We start from the raw sequence: 16,190 nt of genomic DNA, 5'->3' as shown, positions 1-16,190 counted from the left end.
GAAGCTGAAAAGACTTTGCAAAGGGAATTATTTGGTAAAGGGCCTTGTTTTTCCTTTTGAATATTTGTGTGGGAAGGAGCAATATGCTCTTTACTATTTAATTAAGCTATGAAAGTATTAAGTTTTAAAATGAATGTAAAAAAGCAATGTGTGGTACTTGGCATGGTTAAACAATGCAATTGCACAGGGCTATGCCACATTATATATATGGGCCCCACAAGGGCTAGCACCCACACTACATAAGTTAAGCATTATTTTGCATTGAATTAAAGTGATAAAATGGAAAAGGGCCCTTATAAAGCCTTGGATTTCACTTTTAGTTGGTCTGGCCCTGGTCATCCCATAAAGAATGATATCTCTTGAAAAAGAGACAAAATCTTTTTAAAAACTACTGCTCTAAAACTTTCAGTGGCTCAGTCTGCACTTTTGCTCCTGGTGGTACCCCTAACTTCAAAATGCACTTCCACATTCAGCAATTTTCTTCCTAATGCAACTTTACTTTGAAAAAACTAACTATAAAATACTTCTATGTTCAAAGAATAGAAATTTGTCTAAAATTCTAATTTTCACAAATGTTCATGTCGGGGGAAAAAAAAATTCCACCTACGTATGAATTCAAAGACCCACCTGAATAACCAGGAAAAATCAGAGAAGATTTAAATTATTTTGTACATATTAGTTCTTTTTGTTTTTTAGGACTTAATCATCCAGTTTCATTGGATCTTTTTGAAGATCACTTGTACTGGCTAACAAGAGATACAGGTGAAATTTGGAAACAAGACAAATTTGGGCGTGGAGTTAAAGTTAGAACTCGACGAAGCGTGGAAACCCCTACAGCAGTTAAAATATATCATCCCCTCAAGTATAATACTACTGGTAGGTAATTTTCAATGTAAATCTTTTATGCGTTGTTCGATCAACTACGAAAATGTATAGTTACATTATTACTTTAAAATTTAAATGTGGAATATTCAATAATGTTTTTCAGTCAAAAACCGCTGCAAACCAGAGTCATGTACGCATCTATGTTTGCTAATACCGGGTGGTTCTCGGTGTGCCTGTCCAGATGGTTCTCCAATGTCAATTCTTGGAGCTACATCATGTAACGCAGGTATGTTTTAAGGGGGATTTCCTCTTGCATATGAAATTGTTATTACTGTTTATTTGATTAATTTTATTTTGCTTATTTTATTTTTTTCTACGGAGGTGCTCATCCTCCCAAGATCAATGGCGCAAGTTCCCCCCCCCCCAAATTTTTCTCAATCCTATTTCCTTTTTTTATTTTTTAGCTCTCTTTTTTTATTCATTTGTTTATTTTTGTTAAATATTTTTATTTATTTATTTTTAATTACTCTTATTAATTTATTTAAAAAGTTCTGTGCTAGGCCAATGACATACGCACACACACACAAACTAAATAAATAAATGAAAAATATGAACAAAATAAAATAAATAATTTAAAGAAAAATTAATCAATAAATAAGTTTAAATAAATAAATTTAAAGTATTTAAAATCATCTCCAAAAATTTAGATGGCGCAAGTTGCGCCAAAATCCCCCCCCCCCCCCGCAACCCTATCTTTTTCTTTGCAACAGTTTTTAGATGTTAGAATATAAATTTGTACAGGGAAATCCCCTTACAACAAACTTCAAGGTACCGTAAATTTTGTTTGTTGCAACAGGGAATTTTTTTAAATGGAATTTAAATAATGTAGTGGCAATTAAATTGAGATAAAAAATGTATTTCATTGAAATGGATATTTTGTTGCATTGGTATTCGTTGTTATGAAATTTCACTATATTAAAAATGCCAATTATAATAGTCTATTCAACGTCCAATATAAATTTAAGTTAAAACAGAAGTTTAAGTTTTTGGATTTACCCGACACCTTTGTTTGTTTCATCTAAGCATAGGAAATTTTAACGTTTGATTTAAATAATTCAGTTATTATCTATTAAATTCCATTTTTCACTACTATTTATCTATGTTATGTTTTATTGATTTTTTTTAAAATTTTTGAAGGGTTAAATTGATGAATGCTCACTTTCTTTTTACTTTTATGGATTTATTTATTAATTTTGTTTCTCAGAATTTTGCTTTTATTCAACGATTTAGTTATAAGATTGCCTTTAAAAAATGATGTGTATGAGAAAGAGAAGCTAAGTTTCTATTTCATCACAGGCTTTGAATTGCCGAAACCGCAGCCTTATAAATGTCCATGCAGAAATGGTGGTCATTGTGAAGCTGATGCATCAAACACAATTTCTTGCATTTGTCCAGAAGGTTACAGTGGACTACATTGTACGGAGTATACACCTGGATCTAATTCTTACAAAAATGTTCATGGCAGCAGTAAGTTCTTTGCTTTAAAAACAATTTATTATTTTTTAAACTTATTAACAATTTTTTTGCTGGGTATGTTTAAAGTATCCTCCTTTTATAATTTCAAAGGTTTTTGCTGTTTGAGAATTATGTAGGGTGCTCAAAATGCAATAGGGAAGTTTTCGATTTTTGAGTTTTATTTTTATATGATAGAATATATAGCATGTATGAACATCATTGGTGTAAACATTTTCCAATACAACAAGCAGTTTTTTTTTAAATAATTTTTAAGGCGAATGGGACGTCAAATGGCTCATGAAGTGACGTCATCCACTCTTCAGCTGACAAGGAGAAGCCGACAAAAGTGCAGTTGACTTTGTTTAAGGCGCATTTGGCATCTCATTTCTGGAACATTAAATCTCTCATGCTCTTGGAAATATTCAAACCCCCATCATTGATGTTACTTGAGGAAGATTATTATACTGTGCTTTAACGAATCCGACCTCCATAGTGTGTTGAAAAGCATTATTATATTTCTTAAAAATAAAAATATCGGCACGCTCAAAATGTCCGTAGCGACAACAGGGGATCTTCTGCGGAAAGCTGCCCCCTAGAGCCCTGTGACATAAGCTCGTGACGTTTCAGAAGAGTGCACTTTTTCGCGTGGGTTTTTAAAAATTCACTAAAAATCAATCATGGTGTTTTAAAATTCGGCGATGGTGAATTTTCGAGTTTTGAGGGTCACAATTAACAATATCCAATAGTCAAAATAGGAATGTTTAATAGGTTGCAACTTCCCTATTAACATGAATATATAACTTGTTGGTTTCAATTTAATGTATGTGGTGAATATCTTATGGTACATATCTTATACGTGAGAGATATGTACCATGCATTACCGCCGTGGTGATACCATTGATGGTATGTTTAATGTTTAATGCATTCTTTGTACACTAAATACTCTTGGTACACATGCTATATATAATAATTACAGTTTTAATTGGATTGGTAGCTTCACAATGTGATACAGCTATCTGGAGATTGTGCAGAATTAAACATAATTGTATAAAGTTTAGTTTAAGAAATGTCCTAGTTATAAAAAAAATTACTGGGCTTCTGCAACCTTTTTAAAAGCAGACTGTAGTAGCATACATACATTTATTTATATACTTATCTGGGGAAATGGCTTCATTGGAGATGAAACATTGAGGGGGGGGGGGTGAAAATTCTTAATGCTTGGCATGTCAGTACCAAGACAAACAGAATTGGTTTTGTGCAAAATAAAAGGGTATGTTGGGCAAAATAGCATAAATTGATATGGTTCATAAATAAACTGTAATGTGAAGATACCATTTTGTGTATAACATTTTTGAGATGTGACGTAACACAATATGACACAATAAATAACAGAAGTTAGTTTTGTTTTGAGGCAAATCAGTACTAGTTAAACATATAACTTTCATTTTACATCCTTAAGTATCCATTAATATGTTTAATTAGAATACCCGTGCTTCTGCCTATGTAGCTGATTGACAAATCCAATGTGGTATTTTAGTGTACTAAAGGTTTCCCTATTTTTTACTTTCTTCCTATACTTAGATCTCATTTTTCATTTTCGTGTAGATAAATACATTTATATCTTTGATGGTTATTTAAGAAGTACTTACATGTACTTTTTTGTTTTAGATGTTGCAGCTATAGTCATTCCCATTCTTACCATTCTACTGGTTGTTGTTGGTGCAGTTGGAGTATTTTACGTTTTGAGAAAACGCCACCTGTAAGTTCATGACATTTTTTTTTAGAAAACAGAAACATAGTTATAAGTTAACAGAAATAATTAAGGGAAAATACTGGTTACTATTTATTACTGAAAACAACTATAATTTAGATACATTAACGTATGAAATGAAATTTAAAAATATTTATGTTGTAATAGCATTCAAAACTCAAAATCATGAATGATTTCAAAACAATTTTAACTTTCTGGAGTACTACTGACAACCTTAAAAGTTTTGAAATCAGAAAATGTTCAATTCAACCAATGTTCAAGAGACACCAAAAGAGATGTATGTTTTCTTAATTTTAATCCAAAAGTGCAAAGTAAGGCAAAAAAAAATGAGAGAGCTTTTTCCCCTGACAATTTTGAATACCTAATACGATGATCACATATTGTGTCGAAAGTGATTCTTTAGAAATAAATGGGGAGCCTGGGGGGGGGAGGGCCTAAAACGCAGCTTTTGGCTTTCTTACATAAGGGGGCCCATGTTCCCCAACTGGATTCGCACCTGATTATTGGAGCAATTTGAAGTTGGACTATTTTTTCCAAAACTATTGCCATTTTTAAACATTGCCAAGGCTTCAACTATAGTGCAGCTCCATTCTTCAGCTATTATCTTGACAATGCTTACCTCTTTTTGGGGGGTTCAGCGCCAAGTACCCTTTCCTATCACCCAATACAAAGGTAAACATTGTGAGAGTCATAGTTCAACTTTGTAATAACTGAGGATTTAATGTGCATGAGAATACTGTCGGACCTCTATATATCGAAGTAGCAAATTGCTGGAAAAAATTCGATATTTAGAAACTTTGATATATGGAAATAATCTTATTTTATCATAAAATCTCCTAAAACATTAAAATAAAAGCTAATTTGTGTGTATGAAACCCTATTTCTAATTTATACGAGCATCGGATTAAATGAAAATTAATTACTAAAAAATTAACAGAAATTACATTTTTGCCCCTTCATATATCATCATTCTTCAGCAATTCAACTTGATTTGCAACATTAGGGTTGTTTCATTTTGACAGTAATTGAGAGAAAAGTAAAAAATCAATCTACTCTATTTGAATGATTTTTACTGAAGCTAAAAAGACTAGGAATGATAATCAACAGCGAAAAGGGATTTTACAGTGCTACTGGTTACAACTTAGATTGGAAATAAACTTGAGGGAATTTAAGAACTCCAGAACGGAACAACGACCTATCTACACGCCTCTCAAACCCAGATTCCTTACGAGTTTCGTAGCAACCTTTAGTGAACATAATTTTCTCCCATAACCTTCAGAATTCATGAGACAAACATTTAAAAGCGGGAAAAAAAATCTACGAAAGTCTCGAAAAAAATTTCGCTATATAGAGATTTTTTCGATACATAGAAGCAAGTTTTCTATGTAATGAACATACAGTGGCTCCCAAAAGCGTTCGTACACCTACGACTTTCAATGAAATAGGCCCTTATCCATTGGTTAGAATTAATATTTCGGAATAAGTATTTTATTATAAGATCTTTGATCTGTTTTTAACAAAACTACACAAAAATTTTTAATAAAACATTAAAACTTAATTTTTTAAAAATCAAAAACCAAAAAGTTACGGAAATTTTATCTCACAAAAGTATTTGTACACTTTGAAAAAATGTCAAAAATTAGTAAATAATCTAACTTTTTACTAAGTTATTATTAAGTGGGATATCATGCAATAACAACAACAGCATTTAAACGTCTGGGAATAGATTTCATTGTTTCTTTCTTTCTTTTTTTGTGCAATTCCTGAGTAAGTGTTCAGCCGCACTACGAGTCTTACTGTTTCTAGTTCGCTTTTCGTTTCAGTGGTGTATTTTCGTAATCTAGCCACCAGATATCTCTAAATATGTTCCATTAAGTTTAAATCTGGCGATTAAGGAGATATTTCTAAGCTAAAGGACAAATTTTGAGGCACCAAATGCGAACGTGTGCTTCTTATCGTTATCTTGATAAAAAACAAAGTTGTTTCCGATTACCAAATTTTGGGGTAATAGTTTTAAATTGCTTTTTTAAATATTTAAATGAACAGCATAATTCATTATTTCATCAAAAAATTCCAAATTTCCAAGTCCTGATGCTGAGATGCACCCTCACACAAGAACATCTTCACCGTTCTGATTAACCGATCCAACTAAGTTCTTAAGATTAAATTCCTCTTTTTTTCTTTCATTTGCAATTATACAACAATTTAACCCAAAATGTTGAATTTAGCCTACTGTTTTTCGCACGAACAAGAAAATTTCTGCGGGAAGAGGTCCCATTTAATCTAGCTAATCCGAGAACTTTTCGAACAATTTTAGGTAAAAATTGAACGTAAAATGTTTCATTCAATTCTGTAGAAACTTTTTCAGTTCTGAAATGTGTATTTTTCATATTTTTTTTAACTGTAAACCTCCGATCACGCTTTGTTAACTTTGCCAGTTGACCTTTTCTTACCTTGTTTTCGATCCGATTATTGTCTTTAAAGCATTTTATCAAGCCCTTCACTATAGAATGGTATAAATTAACCAAAGTAGAGACATTTCAAATCAATTTACGGCTACTGTGAGGGAAAAAACCAAATTTCGAATCGTGTTTGTTGTTTTTTACGCATACCTGCCATTTTAAAATAATGAGCAGAATATTAGGGAATAAAAACACAAAAAAATAAAGTCAAATGACTTTACAGTATCATTACAATGCAAAAATAATAAAAAAAAACCACATATGATAATTTTAATTATGAATTTATTCGAAACTATTTCAGTGTACGATGACTTTTGTGGCGTATTTTTTCTCTGTCTCTTCGTTTTTTGACAAAATTTCAAAAATAAAATCTGGCAATATTCCAAAAAAAAGAAAAAAAACTACTGGGTTTTATTCACAATGGCATAGGAATGGTGTGAAAAAAAAATTGGACTTCATATTCGAATTCAGTTTTGCGTTATTTTGGTTTTACTACAAAATTTCAAGGTGTACGAACACTTTTGGGAGCCACTGTATAAATTTGCTGGGATTTCGATATATAGAAAATTTTGATATGTGGAAGTTCAATATGTGGAGGTTCGATTAGTTACCACACATATTTTATTTCAGGTAGAAAACTTTTAAGATTAAAAAAAGATTATTGAGCCTAATAAATTGCACTTTGTATAAAATCATTACAACCTTGAAATTTTAAGGTAATCAGGGTGAAGTAAACAAAGAGCGTCAAACAAGCACACATTTGCTATAATTGCAGGTGCATGTTTTGGAGTTTCAAGGAATCCTTTTTTCGATTCAAATGTGTTTTTCCCCCTCAGATTTCTAATTTATATTTATTAACTCACATTTTTTTCCCTTTGTTACTCCCAAAAACACACTTGCATTTTAAAAAAAAATTGTGCCTGTTTAACCTTGTGAGTTTTACTTTTCAGCACAAACAGGAACAATTTATTTTTTAATTGAGTAGTGTAAAGTTCCAGAGTATAGAAAGGTTTTTCTTAGTTAAATTTAAGTTTGGGACTTAGATTTAATATTTGAAATAAATGAAGCCAGTTTTCTCTATATAACATTACTTATCTGATGTGCAGTTTGAGATCAAGTGATAACCGCAATAGTTGCATTTATTTTCATTGCAATTTTTTAAAAAGATTTAATAAATAATAAACTACTAAGAACAGTTTGACTTTTAATCTTTGATTTGTAAAATTCAAAATCATATATTTATGTAAAAAGGTTAAAATAAGAAATAGTTTAAAAATTTTGTTTATACCTTTCTGAGGACCTATAAGTCAAATATGTATTTATCTCTCATTTCATAGGAAACCTGGTGGATTTGGTGGTAGCAATCAGAGTGTATCTTTCAGGAGCGGAACAAATGTGGAATTTTCTCCTACTTTTATGGGTCGAAATGGCCCCTCAGATACTGTGAATGAGGTATGTTGCTGACACTGAATATTTTTAATTCACAATTATCAGTCAATATTTGTTGTGCAGAACATTTACAAAGACGTTTCCCCCCAAAAATGACCAGGTAACTTAGCAAAATAAATGTATGTTGCTATACCAGGAGTTAAGACTTGTATAACGATCAAAGGAGAAGACTTGTTCGGCACTAAGTTTGATCTTGCTGGCTATAACAGCACCATAGTATATCTGGTAACAGTAGAGACAAACCCAACTGAATGAGTTCTTCCCCAAACTATTTTTACAGCATACCTCCAAACATGAAAGATTTTTGTGCCCCACCATGTACTGCGAATTAGAGCCACAGCAAGGGAGTTTGAGGTTAATCTTGTTCCCTAGAGGTTTTATTTAATAAGGAATGTATTGATTAGCTATAAAATATAATTGGAGACAAATAATCTATTTAAATATGCTGCATTCACATACCTTCCAACATCATCTTTAGCTCAGGGTCTCAGGATGCCCAGCTACTTTCTACACCATTAAAATATTTAGTCAATCCCCCGCCACCACCATCAGAAGTTCCTGGCTGCACTGCTGCTAAGAATCCTTCATGCAAATATTGTCTACCTGCTAAGAAGCAAACAAATGGTTTGTCAGAAACATTAAAGTGACCTCTGGGCCTTTCTTATACAATACGGAAAAAATGTTAGGCAAATTTCAAAATGAACAAATTGGAAATTTATTTTGAAATTATATAAAGCACATTTTTCCTTGAATAAATAAATAAATGCAACGGTGAATGAATAAAAGAATAAACTAAGATGTTAGTAAATAATTGGATGCTGAAACTAGTGAATGAATAAGGCAATAAATGAGTGAATAAATATGAATGTGTTAGAGTTAGTAAATTAAACAATGAATGTGTAAACGAATTAAAAAAATAATTGAAGCAAGCTACATCACTTTGCCCCATATGCAATTGACAAATTGTACTACACATTTAAAATCAAAACATGCTTAATATGAAATAAACTTATACTGCTCTGAATATTAGTAGATATGAATGTTTAAAATACAATTAATAGATCTCATTGTTTATAACAAAATGTTTACCCTTTTATACTAATAAAAATAATTTTTAATGTACCCCAAAATAATACAATATCAGTAGCAAATTCTGAAAATGGGTTGGGATATCATGCATCTTCATCTTCAGATGTAACTATTTTCTGACTGGAACCAGCAATGTAAAAAGTAAAATAGTTCCAATATTGCCAGATAGGCGGCACCGCAAACAGAGTAAAAATTTCCATCATTTCACTTTGCCCCACATTCCCCTATTTGCTTAGTGTTTTCAAGAATATTCACTTTGGTTCATCGATTTCAGGAGCCACTGGACACGCATTTCAACCTCGGTGACTTCGACAAGCCCACCGACTTCAGCAACCCCATGTACGACGTGATCGGCACGACGACCAACGACAAGACAGCTCAACTCTACGAGGTCCCAGTGGAAGCAAGGGGCGTGGACAAGAATAGCTCCGCCCCCGCAGTGCTGCAAATACGCAAGAGCGCCCTCGACCCAACGACGATGGACACCGACAAAGACACCGCCCAGCTGGTAGTCGAGGACAAATCAGAATGTTGACATAAATAATTTCGAAATGATGTACAGCTTATAGGGATGCACGAGCTTCGACGAAAATGCATCTCGGAATCATTCTCTGTTTAAAGACTTGTAAATATCACATGAGCCATTCCCAGTGTTTGAACATGTGAATGTGGAGGACCAGTGAGTTGTAATTCTGTACAGTCGACCCTCGGCACATGAGGACATTCCATTTTACTTCCTGATTTTTTAAGGAAACACAGAGACAAGGAGCGAATTTCGTTCCGAGACTTTTTTCAGAAATTGGAAGGACATAGTTGTACATACAATGTTGACTAGCTTAGGTCTTTTGAGATGCATTAGTTGCATCCAGTGAGAATTAAATTAGTATTTCTTACGCATTTTCTTCTGGTTGTGATCGAGGCGATGGCCAACCGTCCTGAGGGGCTTTCCGAAGCTTCTCGCATTTATGAAAATCAAAATGTGGTATTACTATTTCGAGACATTACTCACCATAGCCAGGTATTAAATCATCATGGTTAACTTTTTAGGACATGTTTAATTAAATGAAGTTTTTTACCTCTCTTTTAATTGATTTTTTTTAACAATTTTAATTATTTCATAATTTATTCCTGTAAGGGCATCATTCAAACTAAAACACTAAAAATAGCATTTCAAAACATTTTTAATTAGCAGAAATGTACTAGACTTTTGTGGACAAAGGTGATATTTGCAATTCAGGCATGGTGTTGCTGCTAATTGTGAATTAATATGTTACTGCTAGTTGGAAATTTAGTGTTTGCTGTGTTTATTTTATTTTCTATTAATTTGTCGCCTTCTATGCTTTATATTTCTTTTGTCACTGTTTGATTAAATTATCATCTGCTCTATTTTTCTTAAGTCCTCATATCTATATATACTATGTATATGTCACAATCAACAGTGCAGACATTTAATAAATTAAATATTGGCAAAAGAAATATAACCTTTTTGGATGTGATAACAAATTAATAAAAAATAAATTTTAATCAAAACAGAGAATGAAATTAGCTCTAACCCATGGGTCAAGATTTTATAGTAGGGTACAAAAACAAAATTAACTATATTATTCCTGTAGAACTATATTGCGTAGAAAATTTCTGTGATAGATTTTAATTTCATTTCAGTATACATGCTTCTGTTTTGAGTCATTCCATATTTTGAACAACTGGCTTTTAGTTTCCATTTTTAGTATTTTATTTGTCTACATTTATTGCTTTTGTTGATCTTTTGCTAGGTATATTTCTTTGAATTTGTTATAAGTTCATAGTGCCATTACAAAAAAAGACGACATTTCTGTGATGTTTTCGATAGATAGTTTGCTTTATCTTTAAGCATATATGCAAATAGTATCTATTAGGAATAATATTTATGCATTTTTAAAATGATAATTTTTTTTCTGGTCAAATTGTAATGGGAATATTAATTTCTGTTCTAGTTTAATATTTAATTTTGAAATTGTATTTTAAACTTTACTTATATATATTTATTATTATATTTTTTTCCCCAAGCATGAGAGTACATTTTATAAAATAGAATGTTACACTGCATTTGAAAAGATTTCAAAAAATTCAATTATGCAAAACCCTGTAATGAAGTTTGATTTAGAGGAAAGAATATTTCATTGAATAATTTTTTTCATGGTAAAATGTTTTGTTTCAACTGAATTTTAAAAAATTGTCAATTATCTTAAATCTTTTTATTTAATAAATGTTTAATAATTTTATTAAATAACAAATCATGAAGTCATAGTAAACATTTCCACTGTTTCTTGCATGTGAAAAAAAAAAAAAAACCTATGAACTCATTTTAAATTAATGCTACTTATTCTCCCCTCCCAATGCCCAATGCAGTGGACAAAGTTATGTATATCTTTTAACCAAATACGTCTTTAAATCGGTCTAATATTTGAAATAAGTTGCATTCATTTTAGATTATCAATGCTTGCTGTTGTCAAAAAATATATAAATAACCACAGGCATACATACATTCAACATGGAAACTATCATTAAAGTAGGGAAAGCTGGAATTTTGGTTCAAGCAAAATATTTACATGTATCAAAAACATTTAAATTGACATTATAATGAAATGAGTATCAATTAACAAGCAAAAGTGTAAATTTGTAAAATGCACGTCCACAGATAAACAATGAATTTTTGGTTAAGTGTGAATTTTACAATTGTACTTTGCTTTGTCACGTGCGAAAACTTAACTATCAACCAACAACTTTTGACTATTCAATTTTCAAGTGCACTAAATTTCTTCTTACCTTCCTAATCACCATTAGACTTTTAACAAGAATAAATTCTTGAATGAGTTAAGCAAAATAATTGATAAAATCAAATGAACTGAATGAACATGACCAATCAAATATTTAAGTCCTGTGAACCTAGCTTTAATGTTCAAACTAGTCTTAATAAATATGAATTTGCATTTCATTATGTCGAAAGTATGAAAATTTTGCACAATTTGTGTGTTTTTTCTAATACTTATATGCACAAATACAAAATTAAACAGATATCTGGCAAGCTAAAACGTAAGTTTGTGCATTTTATTTGGCCAGAAGTATGCATCATTTATATTTTGTTAATAATATCTACAGGGCTTAATTTGCATGGAGTTTCACGGAGTTCAGCTCTTTTTTGTCGCGAATTTCCAAATATTAGGTGAAATTCAGACTTTTTTATACGAAAACTTTAGAAACCTATTGGGCTCCAGCACGTTTTTTATTGGAAATTAAGCCTTGATTATTTATTCAATGTTCCTAAAAAAAGTTAAAAATTATTTTTCAGTGTATTTTTTTTTTTTATTTTAAATGTATGAACAGAAAATGATTTTTTTAAATACTTAGTTCTGGTTAATAGAAATTCAAAATCTACCGTTTCATAAATGGGTGTTATCAAAATGATACTAAGGAGTATTTCTCTATGAAATACTAAATGAGACAAACCGTCCAAAAACTAAAATTGAGTGCTTCCACATTCCATTTCAAAGTAAAGTGAAATCTATTTCAGCACTTTTGAAAAATCTAATTTCAGTTACACCGACTATACTCTTGAAAGAGATTTTTATGTACTGAAAAATGTTTCAATCACTTTACAAGCATCAATACTCAAAAAAATCTCACTCCTACAATTACTTCATTTTCTTATTTGAAAGCGTTTTCAGCAGTGCTAAAATTTATTGTCTTAGAGACTTATAAAATTATGGCAACATCTGTTTATTCTACAAAACAAATCCTAATGCTTAAAGATCAAATAGTTAAATGGTTTGTTTTGAATGCAAGAAGTGTTGGGGGGAGGGGGGGTCAATCCAGTTCAACCTCCTCCCTCCAACTACGACCATGGTTTTTAACACTATTGGTAGTTTTTGTACAGAGAAGGACTATATTATAACCCTCGCTCAGATAAGGATCCACATGTAGGGTCATGACCCCCCCCCCCCCCTAAAATGATGAACTACTGCGTAAAGCTGTATTTTGGGGGCCTATACTGTAAAAGAATTGCCTCAAAACCCCTATTTTAGCACAAAATTGCCTTTTGACCCCCTGCCTTTCTGATAATGACCCCCACCAAAACCAGAAGCTAGCTACGCAGCTGACACCTTCTTCCAAAATTGGCTGGACTAGTATTGAATGCTAGTCCAGCCAGTCCCAGAATTAATTTGTGTATTAAAACTCTCTGGATTTGAGGAGGGAGAGTAAGAGGGGGACATGATCTAGTTATTTTTAAGTTTGTTTAAATTGGGGACTTGCAAGGGCTAAATTTCTGCACAGGTGGCAAAAGCAGGGGCTGTTGTTTTAAGCTTTTGATATTCCATTTTAACCTTGAAATTAAGAAGAATTACTACTTCAACAGGGTTGTTGGCATTTGGAATAGTTTACTGGAAGCAGCTTTTACTTGCACTACGGTGAGTAGTTATAAAAGGGCTCTTAACCTTCATTAGGGATTGAAAAATTGACTCATGTCAGCCTAGCTGGGGACTGACTTTGTTGCTGGTCATCACTTTTGTATTGTATTGTAAAGCTTCTTTTTGTTTCCTTTGTAATGATCATTCTGAAACCTTGGGTGGAGGTAGACCATACTCGTTCAAGTAAAAAGCTTTTGGTAATGAGTTATCATTATTGAACTTTTATGTCCTTAGGAACTTCATCTACCTGTGTATACAGGGTGTTCCGTTTTAACCCGCAAGACCTTTATTTTTGCAACCGTTAGTCCTAGATGCATACTTCCAATTGAAGAAATGCTCAAAATCAGATGCAAAGTTAAAGTATTGAAAGTTTGAAGAAAAAAAAACAAAAAAGTCAAAAACCTTTTACAAAATTTAACTTTTTATACAAGCTCTAGGTCCCCTAACTTATATTTAGGGAAATTATCTCCATCGAAAAATAATTTCGTTTTGCGACTTACACCACTTTTCATTCGCCCTCAATAACACTTTTTGGGGGAAAATTTAGCGGCTCACAAGTGTTTAAAATTATGTGTGCATAGAGTGGTTTTTCAAGTTGTTCGAAGTTTTGTGGCATGTTTTTGCGTATCACGGCATAACATTTGCATTTGTTTTTTAATAGCAATGAAAAATATAAATACCTTATTTTTCTTACTTTGACGACCTGTCATTCTTCTGAAGGAGCAATAAGTTCCAATCTCATCTTCTGTACGGTCCCTTAAAACTTTGAACTGGAATATCTCCTCGGCCGGATTTGGAAGTGTGGAGGCCCCGGAGCAACGAAGGAGTGGAGGCCCCTAATCAGGGTTCGAAAAAATCATCATATTTTTGAAAATGTCCGATACATTGATATAATATCCGAATATTTTGATATATATGTATATATCCGATATTTTCGACCCGTGAAAGTTAGGACATTTTGTAAAAATTTTACTGTGGGGGCCCCTTTGTTGTGGAGGCCCCAGGGCAGTAGCCCGGCCTGCCCTCCCCTAAATCCGGCCCTGTATCTCCTTGAGTTTTGGTCGCATAAATGTCAAGTTTTTTTGTGTAATTAATAGTTTTCAATGGAGATTATCTCTCTAAATATAAGTAAGGGGACCTAGGGCCCGTATAAAAAGTTAAATTTCGTAATTTTTGACTCATTTTAATTTTTGCTTCAAACTTTCAATACCTTAACTCTGCATTTGATTTTGAACATTTTTGCAATTGGAAGTATGCATCTAGGACTAAGGGTTGCGAAAATAAAGGTGTTTGCAGATTAAAACGGAACACCCTGTATAGCAACAAAGGTATTTTAAAACTTAAAATTATGGGAGATAAAAAGACAACAAATATAGTTCTGTTCTTGTCACATGGAGTTACCATAAAGCAACAGAGAGTAAGGGGTTACCAAAATAAAATTACTTATGCTACAAATTTGATGACCCTACCAAATTCCCAATTATCGATCCCCCCCCCCCCCCCCCTGAAATGAATATTGTTTGTCAAAGAATCAATTTTGGAAAGCACACACTCACACTTGGAGGGACTGGCGTTTGTAAAGGGAATTAAAATCATTCTAAAACAAAAGCATAAAGTTGGAATTATTATATGTTGCAAAATAAAATTGGCACTTAAGCAATTAAATGTACCTTAATTAATTATAAAGTTAAAAATAACAGTAATTTAAGGGGGTGGGGTATTGCGATTATAAACCTAGCCATGACGACTTCAAAATTTCTTGTATCTACTCTTTTGTTTTCATTGTATAAAAGAATAAAATAGGGGATTAGGATGTGATAAAATGTTTGATTTTTACATAGTTGTTACGTTCAGGCAGATTATAAATAAACAGATGTTATCATGGAAGTGTGCACACAGATTTCAAGCACAAGGACACTTGAAAATCAAAAGAAGTTACTTCGTTTCAAATCAAAAGTTTCTTTCAAATCAAAATAAGTTACTCTCTTTCAAATCAAAAGAAGTCACTTTTTTTTCAAATCAAATTTGTTAAAACCAATTGAAAGTAAGCACTGTTGGAAACAAAATCTTATTTTACATTAATCTGTATTTCAAATAAAAATCTTACTAGAGTACATGTCTAAAAATTTACTTTTCTAATTGTTTAAAAATAGTATGTCATATTTTCTTTCAAAAAAATTGAATGAGTACATTTTATTGTGTGTTTTGTGTGTTCAAATTTCTTTATTTTGTTCATTTAAAATTCGAGAGAATTTATGACTTGGAAATACCATCTGCTGTTGAGAAGACATTCATCACTGAAGTGCTCTTTTGATATTGAGTGTGAAGAGAGCATTTTGTAAAATGTTAAAAAATTATTCATCATTAAAGAAATTTATTTTAACCTTTGTGTCCCTCATTTCATCATTTCTCCATAAATATTTACTTTTTTTTCTTTTTTACCCCATTTCCAAAACAAATTACCGTTTTTTAATTATTGTAATTTAAATCTGATCTTTCAGGGTTGCCACATAATCGAGAAAAAAAAGGGAAGGTGGTTCTCTCCGTTTAAAAATCATTAAAACTTATTTTAAATGCTTCTTGATTAAAATAGGTGGTAGTGGAGCTTTGAGCAGGCACGGATCCAAAAGGGGG

The 16,190-nt window shown here is 32.0% G+C and overlaps 1 protein-coding gene across 1 annotated transcript in view; it reads left to right on the top strand.

Annotated features, from left to right (window-relative positions):
• The window catches only part of LOC129226093 (low-density lipoprotein receptor-related protein 2-like), a 181,304-nt gene extending 165,365 nt beyond the window's left edge, over nt 1-15,939 (top strand). The window contains exons 74-79 of the mRNA XM_054860687.1: nt 697-876; nt 989-1,111; nt 2,182-2,352; nt 4,009-4,099; nt 7,911-8,025; nt 9,386-15,939. Of these exons, the coding sequence (XP_054716662.1) occupies nt 697-876; nt 989-1,111; nt 2,182-2,352; nt 4,009-4,099; nt 7,911-8,025; nt 9,386-9,646 (941 nt within the window). The 3' untranslated portion in view covers nt 9,647-15,939. The remainder of the gene's footprint in view (nt 1-696; nt 877-988; nt 1,112-2,181; nt 2,353-4,008; nt 4,100-7,910; nt 8,026-9,385) is intronic.
• Nucleotides 15,940-16,190: the final 251 nt, after the last annotated feature.

The sequence above is a fragment of the Uloborus diversus genome, chromosome 7 (genome assembly GCF_026930045.1).
Source record: "Uloborus diversus isolate 005 chromosome 7, Udiv.v.3.1, whole genome shotgun sequence".
Taxonomy (NCBI): Eukaryota; Metazoa; Arthropoda; class Arachnida; order Araneae; family Uloboridae; genus Uloborus; species Uloborus diversus.
The sequence above is the reverse complement of the archived record's forward strand: the minus strand, read 5'-3'. Positions and strand labels throughout refer to the sequence as shown.